At 38.7% G+C, this 22480-nt stretch overlaps 1 protein-coding gene across 4 annotated transcripts in view; it reads right to left on the bottom strand.

Annotated features, from left to right (window-relative positions):
• Nucleotides 1-3164: 3164 nt before the first annotated feature.
• The window catches only part of CARD10 (caspase recruitment domain family member 10), a 53056-nt gene continuing 33740 nt past the window's right edge, over nt 3165-22480 (bottom strand). For all 4 annotated transcript variants that reach the window (XM_026694918.2, XM_087968341.1, XM_087968342.1 and 1 more), the window contains 8 exons: nt 17937-18060; nt 17467-17707; nt 14254-14311; nt 13043-13124; nt 11721-11873; nt 7688-7809; nt 6281-6396; nt 3165-3587 (listed from right to left, as the gene is read on the bottom strand). In XM_026694918.2, the coding sequence (XP_026550703.2) occupies nt 3380-3587; nt 6281-6396; nt 7688-7809; nt 11721-11873; nt 13043-13124; nt 14254-14311; nt 17467-17707; nt 17937-18060 (1104 nt within the window). In that variant the 3' untranslated portion in view covers nt 3165-3379. The remainder of the gene's footprint in view (nt 3588-6280; nt 6397-7687; nt 7810-11720; nt 11874-13042; nt 13125-14253; nt 14312-17466; nt 17708-17936; nt 18061-22480) is intronic.

The raw sequence follows: 22480 nt of genomic DNA, 5'->3' as shown, positions 1-22480 counted from the left end.
GTCCTTATGCATTCAGATCATGAATTCTTCAAATTGGCAAAATTTCAGGCAAACCCCCCCCCCCAAAGGATTAAAGTTATTAAACTATTTCTAGAACTTGGAAAATGAAGCATTTCATGGAAGAGGAAGGGGCAAGAGAGAGAAATCACCTGAACAATGGTTTTATTTTTGCTGTTAATGAAGATGCTTGTCTAACCATGGAAGACATTTTTTCGTGTTGTCTTTAATGACTTTTATTAAACTACATTAAACTCTTATTCCAGCTGCTATATCAATTATGCACTCTGGAATGTGGATGGTTAATCTTCCTTTACCTGTTTTTGCTTTCAGCTGAGAGGGATCTGAAGAATTTCTTCCTAGAGCCCTCAAATGCTGACTTAGGTTTCTTGGTCTCATAGATTTGCCAATATGGGGAAAACGTATGAAATATGGTACATATGCAAATGTGGAAAAAATGGGAAAATGCATGAATACAAAGAACACCTGCAGACAGATCTCCTTAGGCAAAAAGAACTAGAGCTGTTTCACATGGTAAACCTGCAAGACAATATAGTTAACCAGCCAAAAGCAGAATTTAAGGCCTTACTGGTCTTCTATTTAATAGGGAGTTCTAGGATTCCCTTTGAAATAACAATCTATAGGCTAATTGGACATCTACATTTGAGCCCTCTTGGATCTAAAGGACCCTCAGTAAGGAATAGTATCTGTGTAAGAGCACTGATGAAACTGAAGGGTCAGAATACTTCAATTTTTAACAATGGAACAAAGCAGGAACTTGAGTGTCCCATTTAAAAAACACTGGTTTCGCTCTATGCTTCCTAACTTCACTAATGTATTTCTGATGACTTTGCAAAAGTAAAATCTGAAGATAAAAACTGCACTGTCCAAATATCATGCTCCAATTTTGTAGTTTTAAAAAATTCTTACTGTTTTCTGTTTCCCTTTTTTAATTTGATTGTTGGGATGGGGCAAGGAGAGTCTCATTTCTTGTAAAGCAATATAAGCCACTTCCTCAGCCCAAAAGGTGCTTTAAACAATTTTTTACATTATTTCTACAAAGTACTTCCAGCAATTGGTCTGTTGCAGATTTAAATATTCTTAGTGGCCAAATTAAGCCATGACTGTTTTTATTTTATAGCAGGCCAGAGTAAGCAATGAGTTAATATTTTTCAGAGTTATCTCTTCTGCCTCCATCTGCACAGAGAATCCATTGACCCCTCCCCCTCAGAAATGCAATTGCTCTAGTAAGTAAGTCCTAGAAGGATCTATGAAACCAATTAAAAGAAAAACAGGCAATGCAACTCTTGCCCAAGAGATTATATTGAGCAGCTTTAACTTCTTTTAATCTTAGTTGTGCTATGCTTTTCCTAATTTGTACAACCATGAACAATCCATTTTCACTGCAAATGCTATTTTATTTTGCATCAGGTCATCAGAAAAAGAGAGAGCATGAATAATTTACATGCTATAAAGTGTGTAATGAAAAGACTCTCTTGAGCTTATTTTTATACCAATTGAAGGGCACTACCTGCTGAAATATGTAAATGCAGTGCCTGTATACATGTCCTCCAGTATAACCACCCCACAAACACCTAAACATGTGTTTCTATTGAAGTAAAGAAAGAATTAAGAATCATAGGGACCATGGAAGATAAAAAGAAAATTTGGGAGAGAAAAAAATAGAAACTTATAGGGCCAGCAGGAAGGACCAAGACTCACAGTTCTTGGAAGGGGTGTTTTGCTTTAATAGAGATCAGCAAAGCAGCTATCAGCCCCACTAGTTAACCAGACTAGGAAATCAATTCCACAGGAAGATTAAAACAATTTTATTGAGATTGACTATTATAACAGAATCTTGTGAATCTGATTGTACTGCCTCCCTGTATAAGAATCAGGCCCGAGTTGCTTCTGAATGTTATTGCAGTCCAATTTGCCTTATAGTACCTGCATATTTCCATCAAGGTCATCTTGATCATCTTCTTTATGCTCTACAGCACCCCTTTGAAATATTCTCTGGAGCAGTTTTAATCAGTGGAACAGTCACTTTGATTCACTAGGCAACAGTGCCTTCATTCACAAGGCAGATCAACCAAAGAAAGCTGATCAGCTCTGCCTCAACTGTTCATGGAAGTGGCCCAATGTACCTCTGCAAACATCCATGTCACAATTTTGCTACCTGAGGTAATGCAACAAATGATCTCCTGATCTCCCTAAATAAAGATGTATGAATAGTCAAGACCTAGAGATGTTTTGGTTTGTTTTTTTAGACTTTGGGGGAGAAAATTTCAAGCTCATATTTTGGGAGCAAAAGTAAAACAGTGAGTTGAAGACTTCAATTTTATATATAGCTTGTTAGAATCCCTTGATTATCTTAAACTAGTTCTTTGAAAAGGAAACCTTACTCAGCCCAATGGTAGAATTAGCCCTGCTAATCAGACAATAATCTAGGAAATAGTGACAATTCTAAATTCCCATGTTAATGCAAACTTCATTGGTCACATTTAATGTAAGCTAATGCAAACTTTCTGAACTGGTTCTACTGCTGGTGATTTCATTGACATATTTCAAGTGGTTTTCTTGGGAACAATACAGAAGTGGTTTGTCATTACCATCTTTCAGGATTAAAAAAAAATGAATTCCCAGAGTAGCCTATAGCCTCAGGATTTTCTGATTCTCTTTCATCTCTCTCTGTTTAGATATTCAGGATTATCTAGTACAGGGGTGTCCAACCTTGGCAACTTTAAGCCTGGAGGACTTCAACTCCCCAGCTGGCTGGGGAATTCTGGGAGTTGAAGTCCTCCAGGCTTAAAGTTGCCAAGGTTGGACACCCCTGATCTAGTATCAGCTACATGTTGTATCAATGCAAGAATCAAGATACAATTATATATTAATTTGCATGTCTCCATATTTTTCAAAATGGTTCTCCAATTTAATTATCTAATAAAAAAAACTATGTACAAAAGTATATATCATCTATATGTAAATATATTATGGAGGATTTGCAAAAATATGCCTAACAAGAACATACATAGAAAATGTTTGTGTGTGTGTGTGTGTGTGTGTGTGTGTGTGTGTGCTTGTAAAGAATATTAAAATTATCAATTAAGTGGATAAAATTAATTATAGTTAAAAAGTAAGAAACTACACAAAACCAAAACCAATCATTTTAGCCACAGTTTCCTTTTATTTATATTCATTCATTACCCAATTTTTTTGGCTTAAGAAAAAAACAACGGTCATGAACATGCCAGATATATCAATTGTCCACTTTATGTGAGGTAAATGACAAATACAAGGCAATGTTGGTGGGTTATAGAGCCCATGCCTCTGTCCTGCAGAGGCCATTCTTCTGCATGAGTGAACCCACCAGTATCATCTATCACATATCATTCTCCTCAACCCACACCATCCTGGTTTGTTCCTGGAAGATGTGGGCCCTTACCACCTTTACCAGGTCCTCTGCACTGCTCCAGGATTGAGGATCTACCCATACCCATGAACAGGGTAAAGTATGGAGAACCCATTCATCTCTTTGACATTTCTTCAGCACCTCAGATTCTCGCTGCCCTGGCTTCCCTAATAGGCTCCTAGAAAGAACACAGAAGAGAAATGCAGCATTAATCATGTACATTTTTTAGAGACTGATGACATTTTTGTTGATGGAGGCTTAGTAAAGCATATTTAAAATCTAATGTTCTAATCCCAAGAATTGATGGTGTGATGGAAGGTCTAATAGATCCCAGGAAAGTAAAGGAGAAAACAGTGGAGAGATTCCTTAGGCCAGGAGAAGGAGGAAGCAGTAAAAGGACATTCAGAGCAACTCCACCTTAATTACACTAGGTAACAGTTGAATGGGAGAATTGCTTTGTTGGGTTAATGTTGCCTAATACTGAGCAAGATGGACCAGTAGTCTATTTTTATTTCTGATCTAGAGTTTTAACATAGAGATTAAAACATTTCCACATACAGAAAGACTGACAGGGAGAACTGGTAACAGGTGAGGGATATTCACATAAAGTTAATATTAATTCATTCAGATCTCTAGCTAACCAGGGGTGTCAAACTCAATTTTTTTGAGGGCCACATCAGGGCTGTGGTTGACCTGGGGGGGCAGGTGGGCGTGGAGACTGGGTCGGCGTGGCCAGCTTGACACCACTCCCCAAACTGCTGGCATGTTTCTTCTTTGCATTGGATAGATCAGGGCGAAGCCATACTGGCCTGGTCTTTCTTCTTCGCACCGGTAGACTGGGCCACTGCTACGCTGGCTTGATGTTTCCTCTTTACAATGAGTAGACTAGGCTGAAGCTATGCTGGCCTGATGTTTCATCTTCGCAATGGGTAGACTGGGCCAGAGCTACGCTGGCCTGATCTTTCCTCTTCGCACCGGGTAGACTGGGCCAATCTTTCCTCTTTGCATTGGGTAAATCAGGATGGCCCCACAGGCCAGATCTGACATTGCAGGCCAGATCCGGTCCATATGCCTTGAGTTTGACACCCCTGAACCAAGCCAACTGTTTCTTCGTGCTCTTTCATGAAACTGTAAATAAACTATAGCAAATGCATATTGTTAAGGTGGCAATTTCTGAACAAAACAGGGAAGGAGAGTCATATATCATCCAAGGAAATTTAGCTGCTCTTACTCATTGGCTAGATTCATTCTTCATGCTAACTTATCAATTGCTTAACCACAATTTCTTGATTAAGCTACATTTCTGGATTTATACTCATATTAAACCAAAACCTCAAGCCAAGTGTTTCTGTACATATTTTGTGCTGAACAGAGAAATCAGAATGTCTCTTTCCTTGTCAGAAATATTTGGTTCACAGCCGTTAGGATCCACCTTCCTGCCATCACAACACATATTGAAAAATCAACCTGTTGGCAATAAGCTGCTTGGACATCTGAAAGTCTGTTGCTTGGTGAATCTGTCCAGACACTGTTTGTACATTTTTGTACATTTCATGCATATTATACTGTACTTTTTTCATTTATGCATAAAATGCCATAATTCCATTTGCTATTTAAAGGACCTTTCCACATTAGTCCATGAAATTAAAGGTTTACTATATTACAAACTGTAAATGCCAGGCTATGATAGGTAGTCAAATATCGCTGTTTAGGGTTCAGTGGTATTTTTTTTCTTCTATTTAATTGTGTCCAATTCTTGGAGACTGCCTTGACAAGTCCCTGCAATTTTCTTGGCAAGGTTTTTCAGAAGTGGTTTGCCATTGCTTCCTTCCTAGGGCATAAGGTAGATGACCAGCCCAAAGTCACCTAGGTGACTTTGTGGTTAAGACAGACCTAGAACTCACCTTCTGCTGATTTCTAACCTGATGCTCTAACCCAGGAGTGTCAAATATAAGTCTCGCGGGCTGGATCCGGCCCTTGGGGCCATCCTGGAAAACTTAAGGAGCCAGCCCACGTCGCTTCGACTTGCGAAGAGGAAACATTTGGTCAGCATGGCTTCGGCCCTGTCTACCCAGTGCGAGGAGAAAACATGCCAGCAGTTTGGGGAATGGCATCAAGCTGGCCAAGCCCATCCAGTCGGCCACACCCACCCAGTCGGCCATGCCCACCCGGCTCCCTGAGATTAATCACAGCCCTGACGCAGCCTTAATGAAATTGAGTTTGACACCCCTAACCAAGTACATCACTGAATAGCCTGAGAACTGTTTCTTTTCTGATCACTTCCAAATGTACTGGCTGAAGAACATGAAAGATCTCTTTGAATACGTAGAGTTGAAAACTAGCATGGTATCAGTAGGCTGTATTTTTAATTCATCATATTTACTGAGAACTTCTTCATCTGCAACTAATATAACCACCATCCAAATAAGCCCTATAAATTCATCAAGATGGGATTTGGAATGGGTGGAGAGAATATTGATCTAAAAGATAGATAGATAGATAGATAGATAGATAGATAGATAGATAGATAGATAGATAGATAGAGATAGAGATAGAGATAGAGATAGAGATAGAGATAGAGATAGAGATAGAGATGATATATAGATATAATTAGGTAGAATGAATTTGTCATGCAGATTTATTTTTCCTAGCATCCATCTAATATTCATCCTTTGTTCCAAGATCTTCTTAATGGATCTTAGGATATTAGTAAAAATAAAGTAGATCCTGCAAGATTAAATTCTGCCCATCCATCCTACGACTCTTGTTTGATGGCAGTTTCTCTTCCAATCCTTATCTCTACCTTATATTTGGGAAGACAGGAGCTCTTTCCAACCACATTCCAATTCTAAGAAGAGCTTTTATTCATACCTGACTCCTTTGATCTTTTTCTCAGTTACTTTAATGTGGATAATGATGGGGTATATTTCACTCTTAATTAGTTCCTTTACCAACTGGACTTCCAATTCCAGCAGACAGTGTTGGTTCTGTGAAGAAATCCAATAGATTTAGTGATTCAAATGGAAAAGAAATAACCTATTTCGGATTAGTTATATTAAATCAAATCCCATAGTATGAAAATTCATTGCTTTTCCAATAGTAATTCCATTAAAAGATGAAATTTACAACCAACTTACAAGGAAGAAAAAAGAACTGAAGGGCAGAACCAGTTGATATAATAGACACAGTATTGTCTATTATATGTCTACATTGAATTTGGACTCTTTCAGTGATAAAACTCTTCTGAGTTATCTGAAAACTAAATATTCCCAAAGATATATATATGTCCCATGAGCTCGGCAAAGGTTAAAGAATGTAAGAAAAAATTAACAAGATGAAATCATGATCTGAGTAGTGCTGGTTCTCACACACAAATCAGTAACCAGGCATAATTTAATAGGAATTCACTGAACTTTTGCAAAGTTCTGCTCACATTCTTATGCTTTTTTATGTATTTCCATGTATCAGCCACTCAATAGGAGGATTTTAAGCAAGATAAATGTTCTGAATTGTCATTCAGAAGGCTGGGATAGCTTCAGCCTAATAAATTTTGGCTTGCTCTCAGAACCATAAGATCCCTTCCACAAATAGTCACCATCCTTTTATTTGTTTCCTTCATTCTGTTTTATTGACTGAATATTGTAAGGTTGTCCAAGACTGGACTGTATTTTTCTTCTATTCACACAGGGGGGGAAAATCCTCTTGGTTTTCTCTATTCTGATAAGCTTATACTAATCTTCCTGAACTGGCATCCCTCTGATGGCTGGTGGATTATGTGCACTGTCATCATATCCGAAAAGCATACTTTGAGAAGGCTGCTTTATACCTTCCGTTGTCTATTTCGCTGATCTTGCATTTTTAATCTACCAGAGAAAAGCCTATGGGCCATCAGTCTCTTCATGACATTAAATTTACAACATAGATGTTGTGCCTCCAGCTCTACAGTTTTTTTTTTAATAGCACTTAGCACAGGCAGTATTATAGCAAAAAGTGGCCCGTTTGATTAATTTATATAGTTCCTACACTAAAGCAAGCCCATACCACCCATCAAGCTTGAGGTCCCAATGCTGCACTGGTTCTAATGCACAAAGGCATGAGTGCAGGGCCAGTCATTCTCTCCTCAACCCAACCTACCTCACAGGCTTGTTGTTGTGGATGGGAGGTGTGTATACTACCTTGGGTTCCTGAACAAAAGGATGGGTATAAATCTAACGAATAAATAAAATAAATTCACCCCTGCCTCTCAGTAGTGGAAACTGCTGGGCTCTGTTTTCTTACCTTTTTAATAGCTTCTTGGATCATATGGGTCATCCCGCCGTCCCTCTGAGCCTGACAGACCTTCTCAGCATTAACAACATTGTTGGAAGAAGCACAGAATCGTCTTTGGTTTGCAAGGTTGTCTATGAAAAGAGGCGACAACAAAAGATGGATAGTAAAACACATGGAGGGAGAAAAAGCACTAAGAAGCATGGGCTGAATGCCACAAAAAGCTTCCAGTTAAGTTAAGACAGTCACCCTCAATTCTCCTATGCATCTTTAGTTAGAATAAACCCCACTGAATTTAATAGTATTTACTTCCCATTAAGTATTCAGAGGATTAAAACCTAATCCTGCAGTCTGGAGTGGAGTCTGCTGAATACTAGGACTAAGTAAGGATTGGTGGGGGGGGGGGCTGGGATTAGCCCAAGACATTTTTATTGTCTTGAAACAAAAGGCAAAATGGTATCATCCCATACAAGGTCAATTGGACAATGCAGATGATATCGCATCATACAGCATACAAAGCATTCCTGTAAGAAAACGTGGGGATTCAGAAGAAATAGTGAAGGGGGTGGCATTGTTACTGTTACCTTTGTTGTGACTGCAAAGAAATAAATTGCAGATTAGTTTATTCAGTACTTTCCTTTTTCTCCAAAAAGGATGACTCCCTTTATTCTCCCAAACTGTCATCAGGGAAGGAAAAAAGTTTGTGTTGAGAGAGACAGCAGAAAAGATAGTAGCAGTAGAAGAAAGCTCTTATAAAGACCGGAATTTATACAAGACAAGGTAGTCTAGATAAATAATTTCTACTACATCGTAATTTCCAATGTTTTTTGTAAGACGATCTTTGAGTAGAAAGCCATTTTTTCTTCGAGACCTATCCAGGGATCCTGGTCTCAGAAGGAGTTTCCTATGTGTCCTATTGTGCACACGGTCTGAATATTATCTCAATGTTCCCCAGGCCATGGATGGATTTCAACCTGCCATGCAGATCATTGTAGCATTAGCAGTTGAAAAAGCTCTTGGGAGTTTCCGGTTTGTCGGCCGCGAGCGGTAGGGATTCGCGAAGCTGCGCGATCCCTGCCGCGCTAGCCGTTTTGGGGCTTCGACCCGGACGGGTGCGGAGCAAGGCTGCCCTGCAGGGGTAGCTGAAGGTAAGGGGATCCGGAGGAAGGGTTTGGGGTGTTGTAGACCCCTCCCTGGCCGGCAGAACCCCTGTTACCAGGACGGTGCAGCGGCGGTCCGTAATGGCCGCCACAAAGAAGTTGACAGCCGGGCAAGTATGCGCAGGAGGAAGAAGAGAAAGTTATTGAAAGTAAAAGTTCTTCTTGGTCGACCCAGGGCTTTGAGATTTATTTAATTTAATTCCTGGAAAAGATGGTTTTCTGATGATTTCTTCCACAAGAGAAAAAAAAGCGGCTGTTTTGAGGTGCTGAAGGAAAGTTTACTCTCCTCCCGACGGAATTAAGCCGGAAGGGAGAGGATAAAGAAAATATATAAATTTGGATCTTGTTGGAGGAGATGCCTTGAAGACTTGAGGACAGAAATACAATCTTAATAAGGCTTTAAAATATAGACTTGGATTCTTTTTTTTTTATTTGTTTGATACCACCCTGGAAGAGGAAGGGGGAATTTTGGCTTGCTTGGATTTATTGAGGATTGTGGATTTTGGGATTGTTTTGCCTTTCTCTCGGAATATTTGGTTGGTGTAAGAAGAAAGAGGAATAAAGAAAAGAAAAGACTTATTTATAATGGCTTTCCTTTTTGAAGACCTGAGGGATGAATATGAGCAAACAAAAGCAATCTGCAAAGATGGCATGGAAAAAGCTTTTCTATTTCTAGAAATGGCGCTGGTCAATTACCAACAGACAATGGAACAGATGGAAATGGAAGAAGAACAACAAGGAAGAGACGAAGACGCCATCTTCATTGAATTCCAAAACTTATCTAAGGAAGAAGGAAGGAAGAGAGCAAGGAAAATGAAGGACTTAAGATCTAAAAAACATTTGAGAAAGAGAAAATATGATGCAAAGTAAATATAATGATAACAAACAAGAGAAAAAGGGAATGCAACAGAGAAGGGATCCCAGCAAGGCAGAGGTTAGAAGAAGAAGGGGGGTAGGAAGATTTGGTGGGGGAAGAAAGAAAGGGGAAAGGCGGAGAAAAGCCTCAAAGCTTTAAAATTGGATGGGAGAAGAGGGATTTTTTTAGAGATAAAGGATGAAATATAATTTTCTGTAAGAAAGATTCTGCTAAGGTACAGAAGATGGTATTGTAACATTTATATTTGAAATAGTAAATTAGAATGCTTTAAGATTTAATAAGAAATTAAAATGTTGAAGTTTTTATTAATGATTGATTTTTAAAATGTAATAAAATATCGAAGGAAAGGAGGATACAATGTATTTAAACATTTTGGTGGATAGAATGTACCAAGCAGAACCAAATTGGGTATTTGTTATGTTGAATGTTAATTTTACTAACTTAGGGGAGGATAGAAAGGCATCATACTCTGATTAGTGATTTCAGGAGAAATTTTTTCTTTTATTATAAGAAGAGATAGAGGGATAAATGAATGGGCAAAAGATACAATTTAATGATTTATTAAGATGGATTAAATAAGATAGAAATGTGAAGAGTGATATGTGTTATTATTTTAGCCCATGCAAAGAGAGGTAACTGGGGCCAAGGTACTTTACTAAAAGATTTTTTTATGTTTGTTTGTGTTTGTTTGTGTTTTATGAGAATATTGGGGAAATTATTGTAGAAAAACAGGGAAAGATTCAATATGTAATGATTTGTTTGTTGTTGAAACTTTTAATAAAACTTGTTTTAAAAAAAAAAAAAAAAGCTCTTGGGAGCTCCTTTTTACTGCAATCTCACAGGGCATTCAAATGGGCTGGTTTGGGTTTTATTTTCTATAAACGAATGCAGTATCTCAGAATTCAGATGGTTAACTTTTTGCACTGTGGAAACGGCAAGCACTGCCTGAAATGCAAGAGGTTTCCTTCCAAGGTTTGTTCTGCTTCTCTTCAAGATGCAGAATAGGGAGACACGCTCAGAAAGAAAGAAACTGCTTATGTGCTTCTTGATAAGAAAGAAAGATTACAGATAGTCCTTGACTTGCAATGGTTTTGCTTAGTGACCGTTCAAAGTTACAACGTCACTGAAAAAAGTGACTTATGACCATTTTTCACACTTAGGACTGTTGCACAGTCACATCATCGAAATTCATACACTTGGCAAGTGACTCATATTTATGACGGTTGCAGTGTCCCGGGGTCATGTGATCACATTTTGCGGCCTTCTGACAAGCAAAGTCAATGAACAATTAACAACTATGCCACTAACATAGTAAGTGCAGTGTTTCGCTTATCAGCTGCGGCAAAAAGGTCATAAAATGGGGCAAAATTCACTTAACAAATGCCTCACTTAGCAACAGAAATTTTGGGCTCAATTGTGGTCGTAAGTTGCTATCTGCATTCAAACTCAGAAGTTCACATCCTGGAATGACTCTTGAGTTAGAAATCCTGATCTACCGTGTTTCCCTGAAAATATGACCTGCTCCAAAAGTAAGTCCTCACTTGATTTTTACATGTGTGCCCAATATAAGCCCTATCCCCCAAAATAAGCCCTAATTAAGACCCTGCCCACTCCAGGATGCATGGGTAAAAATGAAGCGAGGGTGGGGACAGTTGCAGCTAGACCTCACACACCGACACCTGCCTTTCTTCTGCAGCTGGCAAGACTGGTAAGGCTTTCCTAAAGGACTCTGCAGCCGATAACAGAGCTCCGGATCGGTCTGGATCTCTGTTATTGTTATTGGCTGCAGAGGCCTTCAGGAAAGACTTGCTGGACTCAGAAGAAGTTCCTAAAGGCCTCTGACAGCAAACAGGAGGCCGGGGGTGACATGCGCAAGTGAGGTGAGTCAGTGGACAACAACCCCCCCACCCCAAAAATAAGACCTGGTGCCTTTTTTGAGGTAAAAAAATTATAAGACAGGGTCTTATTTTCAGGGAAACATGGTAGGACACTCCATGTGTTAGCTTACCTGCTGGGCTAAAACAGAAATCCTGACTTGAAGAAGGGAGGTCCAGAAGTTTCTTCAGAAGCAGAGGGGCTAGGCATCCAGGGTAAAGCATGACGGGGCGACGGGTCTGAACCACTACAGGACGAACCAGACTATATGGTTTTTCAACTCCAACTGTAGGTAGAAAGCAATAAATAAATAATGGGAGAGACTTTGTTGGTTTTCTATATGCAATAAGGGAAGAACTGTGATACCATATAAGGAGGATTCTTGTGTTTCTAGTACAGGTAGTCCTTGACTTACAACTATATGTTTAGTGACTGTTCAAAGATACAAAGGCACTGAAAAAAATGACTTATGACCAGTTTTCACACTGAGGGCCACTGCAGCATTCCCACAGTCATGTGATCAAAATTCAGATTCTTGGTAACTGTCATGTATTTATGAGAGTTACACTGTCCAGGGATCCTGTAATCACCATTTGTAACCTTCTCAACTGGCTTCTGACAAGCAAAATTAAAGGGGGAATCCAGATTCGCTTAATGACTGCATGATTCACTTTAACAACAGCAGCAATTTGCTTAACCACTGTGGTAAAAAAGCTTGTAAAATGATGCCAAGCTCACTTAACAACTGCTTTGATTAGCAATGAAAACTTTGGGCTCAATTATGGTCTTAAGCCGAGGACTAGTTGTATATCGTATTTGCAAAGAAGGGGTACAGCTGTTTGGGTCATGCCATTACTCTCTAATTGCTACAAATTAAATCAGCTATGTTCAGAGATTAAAAACAAATAACCAGGACCCTGATCAACACACATATTCCTATTTTGGATCTTCATCAGAGGCTCTTCTCCCCAGTCATTTGTGATAGTTATCAGGAGAAAGAATACTTCATCAAGTGAGCCATAATGGCTCTGAAAACACCTTCCCAGGAAGATTCACCTGCCACCTAATCCAATGTCTTTCTGGCACCTGCTGGTTTTGCTTTCTATTACGCTTTTAACTTATTTTAGGGTGTTTGATACAGTGCATTATTTGTATGCTGATTTTAGAAGACTCCCTGGTTTTACATTTATTTGTACATGTTAATTATTTACCGGGCTTTTAATATTTTATTGTAAGCTGTCCTGATGGCATGATTCAAAGACAGGCTAAGAATCTTAATGAAGCATCGATTTCTAACTTCTTATAAACGTGCAAAGGTTTAATGTCCCAAAATATAGAGTACACCTGCCGATAGGAAGAACTGTCCCTCAGAAGTTACTAATCTAAAATGGAAGTACAGCTTTAAGCTTCTTCCATCTATCTGTCGACAGAGACATAAGAGAAATCACAAATCACCTGGGCAAGAGTCCAGCCAAGGATTCTCATCCTGTTTCTTGAGTTTCACCAGGTGAAGCTGCTTCAAGGTTCGTTTCTTCAGCTAAAAGGACAGAAGGAAAGAGAGAAGAAAGGGAAAAGAATACATTATTCAGGTGCTGACAAAAATTATACCCACATATTTATTTTTGGAAGCTAAGTAGACTGTTGAGATGCTGTTCGCTGAGAAAAGTAGGACATATCACTAGTTTTAGAGGAATCTAAAGAAAAAAATGTAAATTTCTAAGGGAGATGGACGGTTAAGAAATACAAAATATAAATAAATAAATTAGACAAAATGCATTTTTTTCAGATCAAGAAAATACATCACAGAAATAGCTACCACTAATGTACTACCACACAGGGTTCTTATCTCCTGATAAAGTATTGTTACTTTACCAATATAGTAGGAAATCAGCTATCCAGTTCTTCTTTACTCCTTAACTTTGCTATTTAACACTGATTATTCATTCAATTCTCATTATTAACATTTTTATTGATAAGATAAAATAAGATACAAACTACGAAAGCAAATAGGAAAACAGTGGAATAGGAATAACAGATTATATATCCAATTCTAACAAATTAGTCCCTGCACCTGACTGATTATGAAAATGAGTTTATTTCTGTAAGATAAAGACAAAGTAACAATTTTGACTTAAATTCAACTGGGACTTCATGTGTTATGATGTAATAGATAGAATGCAGGACTTAGAATAAAGAAAATGGGTTCAAATCACCCACAGTTAAATAGTTTCTTTGATGACCTTGTGCCATTCAATCTTTATCTCAGTTTGGCCCATCTCATAGGGTAGAATAAATTTGGATAATCACATTTATGCCATCTTGAGTCCCTTAGATGAAAGAATAGAATCAATTATGGCTAACAACAGTAAGGCTTCGTGCTCTAATCATATGATGTAATAATAAGGAAAAAAGTCCTTCTGAATGTGTATAAATACTCTTCTCTCACTGTTCAGTATTCAAGCTACATTTATCTGGGTTAGTGGAAAGAAGAACAATATTTGCAGTCACCTTTCACTGTTGGTGATACAGAATATAAATGAGTAAAATTAACCTTCACCACCTTGGTGGCCTCCAGATATGTTGGATGGCAATTCCAATCAATGATGAACTATTAGTTCTTTCTAAGTAACCCATCCATCGTCCCCAGTCTCTCGCTTCCAGCTCACCTTATTCCTGCAGCTTTTCTGCCACATTGCTACCTGTATCTTCAAGAGCTGGTAAGCCCTGAAAGAATGACATCAGTTGAAAATCAGACCCTTGGCAGCCTAAAATGAAACAGAACAAATGCCAAGTACTCTCTAGAGGTATCCCAAGACATACCAATGCCAAAAAGCTGTCATTTTTACGATCATCTGGTGACTAAAAGCCGTAACTATCGCTCTCCATTTTATATAACAACAGAACAGGAGGTTGTTACTAACTCCAACTCCCGTTTCTCATAATGATGTGTTAGTTCTTATTATACCTCCTGGGTACCTTAAATTTTCATTTTCAAAACATAAGCATTCACTTATTTAGGAGACAGCAAAATTGTTTCCTCAGCCCTCCCCTCCACCCTTAAAATGCTGCCATGCATGTCACAGAGCTGGAAGTCCTGGTCTTTTGCCAGCTTCTATCCTTTGTCCTTTATATCACAATGGAAACCATTGAGAATCAAGACTGCTTCTATTTGCATAGATCTGCCCTTCAGGTGAAAAGCTGCATTTTATGTTTTCCCACAATACAATGTAACACTACACTAAGATAAAGAGACAAAATCCCAAATGGGATTGGAGTAAGACAGTTTCCAACAAAAGGCGTCTGACAGCAATTCCATCTTGTATTTACACCATAGAAGGATGAAATCTGCTGACAAATCACCATTTTTATCTCTACCTTGAAGAATGGTAGTATGACAGGGCTACAGTACTTTGATTTTTTTCCCACCGAATGACTACCATGGGTAGGAAAATCACTACATTAATCCAGGAGTAAATATGAAGTCAGATGGATCGGCTGCCTATTTCAGGTATGCTCACTCTAATGGACCATGTTTCCTCTCACAGCGGTAGCAGAATGAAGTAGCTACACAGTTTATCTTAACCTGGATTCCACCCAAATGCATGAACTGACAAAACTTCCCTTCTGTTCGTTTGTTTAAAAAAATTATATAGCTGCCCATCTTGTGGTACACAACTCTGAGTAGCAAATAACAATGATAATAGGAGGGGGGAGGAAAAATCAAGAAAAGCCAGGATCCCAAGCAAAATTCTTTCAATTCATCTCTTCAATTCCCAGGCTACAACCTTAAGGTTCCAGTGCCCCAGGGATTGGGGGGCGGGGGGAGGAGCCAGATATCCACACAGAAGGCTGAGAGGATGAGGGCTGCCAGATCTCAAGGGGAAGAATGTTCCAATCCACAAGACAGGGGACAGCTACAGAAAAGACATACTTCCCAGGTTCCACTAGATGGCAACATTTAAGGGAAGGGCTTGGAGCAATGCCATTCTAGTAGAATGGATGATCCCAAGTTAACTTGGCTCTATGCCATGCAGGACTTTAAAGGTGGTAACTAGCAGCTTGAAATTACACCCAGAAAGAAATGGAGAAAACCCGTCCAGCTTGCACAACAATGTTATAAACTGGGTAAAACCAAGAGGCACACTGTACTGTGTGAGCTGTTATTTTGGACCAACTGTAACTCCGGGAGAGACTTCAAGGGCAGCCTCATATAGTGTATTACAGCTGGGAAGTGACCAAGGCACGAATAACCATAAATTCTTAGGGCTTCCAGTGAGCATTCACATTATTACTGAGAATTCTGAGAATGGAGTTTACACATCTAGACAATAGCCAGGAGGATCTATAGCCCCCTATTTTGCTGGTGAAGCAATATATGATTCTTCAACAAGCCCCAGGAAACTTCAGATTATAGACCAAATCAATTCACTGTTAAATTAATTATGCATAAAATAATGTATAATTAAAACAATAACTCTAAAGAAAGCATTTGTTTTTTTCAAGTGTGTGTGTGTGTGTGTGTGTGTGTGTGTGTATACAAACACACATACACACAGAGAGAGGGCCTGCCATCTGCATTGAGAATTAACTCTGCTAAGCTCAACTCTGAAACCAGCTGCCAATGCACAGGCTTTTTAAAAACTTATTTTATAGTAAGTAATAGATTATTAAATCAATACTTTAACAAAATGTTTCCCCAACCTGATACATTATCTTTACCCAATTGTCATTTCTTTCTCCCCAGAGATATTGGAAGAAATCTCAAAAATTTTGATCGTGAATATTCCTATGGATATTTCTGATTCATTTGAACGTGGGCCTGGCAAATTAAAATCTCTCCACTGAACACCCCACTTACTCCAGATTGAAAGTTCCAGCTCTGTCTACATGCATTTGCACACACATATCAGCCCATTTTTCTCTAGAATTCTGATAGTAAGATAAGTAAAAGCACAGTACTGAATAAAACTAAGTTAATCCTGGAAACCCAAGTGTGTCTAAAGTTTTTCTAATAATACTAGCTAAACAGTACAAATTACTTTAAAATACTTTTTAAAATAACATTTTGCAGAACTGATGAAAAATCCAGCAGCCTAGAGTTTAACAACATTTAGTAGGCAATATTTAGTACCATTCATTCATTCTCCAAATTTTTGAATTTCACAAATCAAAAATTTGGACAGGACCTTTTGTTAATTAAGCTGTGCTATCAGAATCTCCTTCCGTCCAACAAAAACCCTGCTTTCCTACAAACCTTGCATTTACAATACCGACACATCATAGTGGTGCTTTACTTTGTTGTGAGTTATCACAATTTTTCTATTACAATAAGTACAAAAATGGTGTTATATAAGGATTATAAAACCGGCTTAAGAATCTATTAAAATATTGTGTGTTCTCATTTCACGTAGGTAGGCAGGTAGAGAGAGAGAGAGACAGACAGACAAACAGACAGACAGATGATAGATAGATAGATACATAGATAAATCTGAACTTAGCTGTTAGATATAGATGGTGGATAGATAGAAGAGAGAGAGAGAGAGAGAGGCAGGCAGGCAGGCAGGGATAGATGGATGGATGGATGGATGGATGGATGGATGGATGGATGGATGGATGGATGGATGGATGGATAGGCAGGCAGGCAGGCAGGCAGGCAGGCAGGCAGGCAGGCAGGCAAGCAAGCAAGCAAGCAAACAGGCTTCTTTCTCTACATAGCTGAAGATATTAGGAATAGAATTTGCACTCATAGCCCATCTCCAATGACTAAGCTACAATCTCTGGTGAAGAAAATGGGAATGGTCTGGGGTTTTTTTCCCTTTTGAAGCACAAAAGAGTAATTGTAATACATGAACAAGGGGCACCTGCCCCAGAATGGCTACCTGTTGTAGTTGGGTACTGTGCCCTTGTCCAAATCCTGAAGTGTGAAGGGGTCCACCCGAGCACAGTACCATTCCAACTGCCCCTTATACAAGGTATCAGTAACATGAAGGATCTCTCGACACTTCACACATAGAGCATAAGGGTTTGAAATCTCCAGGAGGCTCAGGTTAGTACGCACATAAAATGAGTCGCCAAGAATTTTCTTTCTGGAATCAAATGCTTCTTTGAGAGGCTGATACCCTAATAAAGAGAAGAGAATACAAGAAAGGAAAGAGTTTTTAAGGGTCCCTACAGACCAGCATCCTACCAGAAAAGTAGATGCTCTTTAGAGATGGAAAATAAATAATCAGGTGTTCATTTCTATATATTTTAATATGGTCAGCACAGATGCAGAATATATTCAACTTTGGTGCCCAAATGAATCAAAGATAAATAAACATACCGCAACACCATCTGCTTAGCTACTTACCTCTGATGTCATGTGAGAATAGAAGAGCAGATGGGTCCTTCCATTGCAACAAGCTTAAGTGAGCAACCTCCAGTGTGCAGTTCTCCAAAGAGAGCCCTTCTCCATCTAGCTGTGCCTCCCTAAGCTGAGGCGGAGTGGGGGGGGAGAGAGAGAGAGAGAGAAGATTCATTAGCTTCAGAATAACATTTCTGGGCTTAAAATAAACACATTTTACCTTCTTTGTAACTGTAACCTGTACAAGAAATCAAGAGAAGATTGATGAATACAAGCTAGATCAGGGGTCGCCAATCTTTTGGACCTCAGGGACCACCAAACTCATAATTTTAAATCCCAGAGACCACTAACCAGATCTGTGGGCATGGCCTAATTTGTGGGTGTGGCTTGGTGGTCATGTGACTGGCTGGGCATGGCTTGTATGTAAATCTTTTTTTTTCTTCTTTTTCTTCAGCATTTGTCTCGCGCTCTGGCGAGGTCCGCTAATGTCCTTGAGTATTGCTTCCCGCCTCTCGTCTGCCGTATGTCGGGTCTGCTGCGATCTCTAGATCGGCCTTGATCGTGTCCATCCAGCGTTGCTTAGGTCTACCACGTGGTCTTGCTCCTCCGACAGTCACCTTCTCGCAGATTTGATGATGGATTCTTCCTGCGACTCACATGGCGAACCATCGTGGCGGACTGCCTCATGACCGTGGGGATGGGCACGCGTTGAACCGTCTACGCACTTGTATGTAAATATTATAAATATTTATATAAATATTGAATTTTTTATTTAAAAAAGAGTAACTTTTATACCCAAAATCAGGCAAAGCAGGCAGGCAGATTGAGTTGCTCACAGAATCACAGATTCATTCAGAGATCTATCTGCCATCAGCTAGTTCAGTCTGTCACATAAAATTTGCTTGCAAGCAAACTCATAAAATTTGCCAGCAAGCAAACTCACAAAATTAACTCACAACACACCATGTATGTAAATATTGATTTTTTTATATAAAAAAGAGCAACTTTTACCCAAAATCAGGCAAAGCAGGCAGGCAGATTGAGTTGCTCACAGAATCATTCAGTGATCTATCTATCTATGTAACTTTGTCGCTGGTATACTTACGATTTATATTGACTGTTTCCTAGTATGATTGATTGCTTATTGTACCCTATGACTATCATTGAGTGTTGTACCTTATGATCCTCGACTCCTGACGAATGTATCTTTTCTTTTATGTATACTGAGAGTATTTACACCAAGACAAATTCCTTGTGTGTCCAATCACACTTGGCCAATAAAGTATTCTATTCTATTCTATCTACCATCGGCTACCCGAGTCTGTCACATAAAATTTGCTTGCGGTGAGTCTGCAGTGAATAATAGAACTTTCAGTCCTAAGGGAGGTTCAGCTGTGCTTAAAAGCAGAGCTGAAGATCTAAAGACTAGCTAGAAAGCAAGAAATCCAACCATTTCCTGCTTCCTAGCTAATCTAAATCTCCAGGCACAGCAGAACAGCTGATGATTGGGGGGGGGGGAAAGAAGGAAAAATAGAAGTTTAGCAGGCAAGTTTGCTGGGTAAGGAGTGAGTGGGAGGGGAAGGTTTCTGCGGGCCATGTGGGTGGTACAGCCTTGTGTTCCTGCGCAGCCTGGATTAGTTGCTTTTGGGGGGTACACCAAAAGGCCACGGCCCACTGGTTGAGCTAGATAGGAGGTTTCCTTAACAGATCTTTGAAACAAGCTGCTGCTGGGTTCTTAGATCTTCCTTTAAACAAGGAATGGAAGTCTTGTAAGCTCTTAAAACAAAGAAGTCCTCAAAGTTTTCTCAAACAGGCTACAGGCTTTTGTTTACTGGTGGATGCATGCTCTGTGCTTGGTTATTTCTGCCCAATGTCAATATATGAGAAAACTATATGCAGGAGAAACTTGTGTATGCAGGCTACATTAACAGCAGTTTTATTTATGGCCAAAAGGCCCAAAATGTTTTAAAAACCATTTTTAAAACCTTTTAGTTGTAAATAAAATTGCTGAACAGCAGAGACTAAGTCAGTCACATGGAATAATCTAACATCATAAACAATTCCACTTTTATTATTCTCTTATTGTGATGGAATATCTAACAGACCTTGGAAATATAGGAGGAGGAGAAAGAAAGAACATTACAGAAGAAAGATTAAATATTAAAAAAAACACCCAGCGGGGCTGTTAAAGATCTAGGGGAGGGGGAAATGTAAGAAACAGACCCAGAGTAACCCGCATCATAATTTTGGCAGGTATTAATTGAGCTGAAGGATTGCTTTGGCAGGTTTTCAAGATTCTGCTACATTTATCCTACTACCATAGAACTAAAGTTTGTTCCAGAAATGCAATTATTTTTTTCTGAATCTTTTTCTGTCTCAAAGGGCTTGCCACCTAAAGAGGCATTCTTTTGGAACAACAATCCAAAACTTTGCTCAACAGAAGGTACTCAAATATAGTAGAACTGACTTGCTGTATTTCTAAATGAATTAAATAATATGTATTATCATCCTGAGGGAGAGAGAGGGGGGAGATAATTTAGTTTAAAATCAAAAATTACTAACTGCACTAGCATTCCTCAAGCTAGTATAACATACGCTGAAAATCAATCAGTTGCTAAGAGATATAACATTCAATCAGATACTCGATGAGAAGGCCAATCAGTAAGAAACATAAGCAAATCCATCATGTTTGGTATAGTCCAATGACCAGAATCGAAAGATAGAACTTGGAAAGGAACTTAGAGAAGCTTCATTTCCAGGATTCCATTTTCACTTTGGGGATAAAAATATATAACCTATCAAATAGGATTGTGTTTGTTTTAGTACTTTAGAAACATAACAACAGTTGTGTAGCATTCATATTTTGTAACAAGTAGATGATGTTGAGCAACCAATAAGCTTATGAAATGCTTCAATTCAATGTTGCTTTAAAGTATTAAGCAGTTATGGCTCTAAATCAGGGATGTCAATCTTGATTACATTGAGGGCCACATCAGGGTTGTGTCTGACCTCGTAGGGGCGTGACCAGGAAGGCATGGTCAGCTCAATGTCACTTGTGTTGGGGGTGCCTGTGGTGGCCCGAGCACTCTGCCACCAAAATGGAACTCAGGAGGGCCATGCATGGCCCTCCTGAGCTCTATTTTCACTGGCAGAGGCACCGTGGGCTGGTCCTTTGCTGTTCCCAGGGCAGTCCTGCGGGCCAGATCTAAGCACCCCGCAGGCTTTGAGTTTGACACCCCTACTCTAAGTTATACAACGCAGGAATAACATGGCAGTTTCCAAATTAATCACTAGACTGGAGTTGCTAGCTACTGTAGAATAGTGTGAATATGCTTGGGGTGAAATGGATCTGTTGTACTTATAGTATATTGGCCAAAATGCAAAACCAACTGTTCAATGCTTATCATTAGCAAGGAAAATTACATGTGGCATAGATAAGGCTGAATTTCATCTAAATTTTCTCTATATTACTAAACAATATTCAGTAAAAACTTAAATTAACCAAATCTATGGTGTGTGATGGAGGTTAGTATCTTTAGACAATTTTGTGATAACCACAGCACATAAAGACTATGAATTAGAGTATTTGAAAAATAAGCACTAAAATTTATATCAGAAAGTATGAATTGGTTTCATTCTACAGTAGGTTGCTATGAGTGTATAGGGATTTTGGAGTTCATAGATTGCTACCCTAATAATTGTAATGAATTGTGTTAGTGGGAGAAAAGCAGAAAAAACAGACTTTGGTAGAAATCGTGCAAAATTCTGAATGAGTGTAATGCATGATAAAAATTACTATTATGTTTCCTGAATAGATAGATGAGAACAAGAGGAAAGAATACAGAAAACACTGGATCTTCAGGAAAATAAAAAATTAAGTAAGAACAGTGACTATAAGTTGAACACAAAGGTGTGCTTCAAAAATTTGATTTAAATATAAGACTCTTCATGCACACGTACCAAAGATATTAATACAAATCTAAATTCATGATTATTTGACCTTTTATGAGGAGAATTAGTGAAGGATATAAGAGCGATAAGAGATTCTGAATATGGGACAGATTTTTTTTATTATTATTTTTTGCTGTGAAGAGTAAATCTTGAGAGTAAAATTGTCACGGAATAAAAAAGAAAGCCATGAAAGATACAAGTCTGAAGTTACAAAGTCTGGTGGAAAAGAAAGTATGAGTCCCACATGAAAAAGTATTAGACGATAGATTAATCTTTCAAGAGAATGAATGGAAAGTAGATGTAAGTTAAGAGGATATAGAAGATGCCTGAAGCAGAGAATTATGTTACTGAGGACCACAAAAGGAGGTAAAGATACATTAAAAGGAGAGTTTAGAATAGATATCTGGTGAAATGATAAACTGAAAGAATTTGTGGACGAGGGGAAAAAATCCATATAAGAAAATGATTTGCTGAAGCAAAAATGGGGATAATAGTATTTATGGCAAATAATGTAAGAAAAGATAAGGAATCGTTATGAAGAAAACACAGAGCAATTTTGATGGAGATTTTTTTTAAAGTTCTGGAAATGATTAAAAAAT

This window comes from Notechis scutatus, chromosome 6, assembly GCF_049901735.1.
Source record: "Notechis scutatus isolate UNSWTSFEM ecotype Mainland chromosome 6, rNotScu1.2, whole genome shotgun sequence".
Lineage (NCBI taxonomy): Eukaryota > Metazoa > Chordata > Lepidosauria > Squamata > Elapidae > Notechis > Notechis scutatus.
This window is presented reverse-complemented; position numbering and strand designations above follow the sequence as displayed.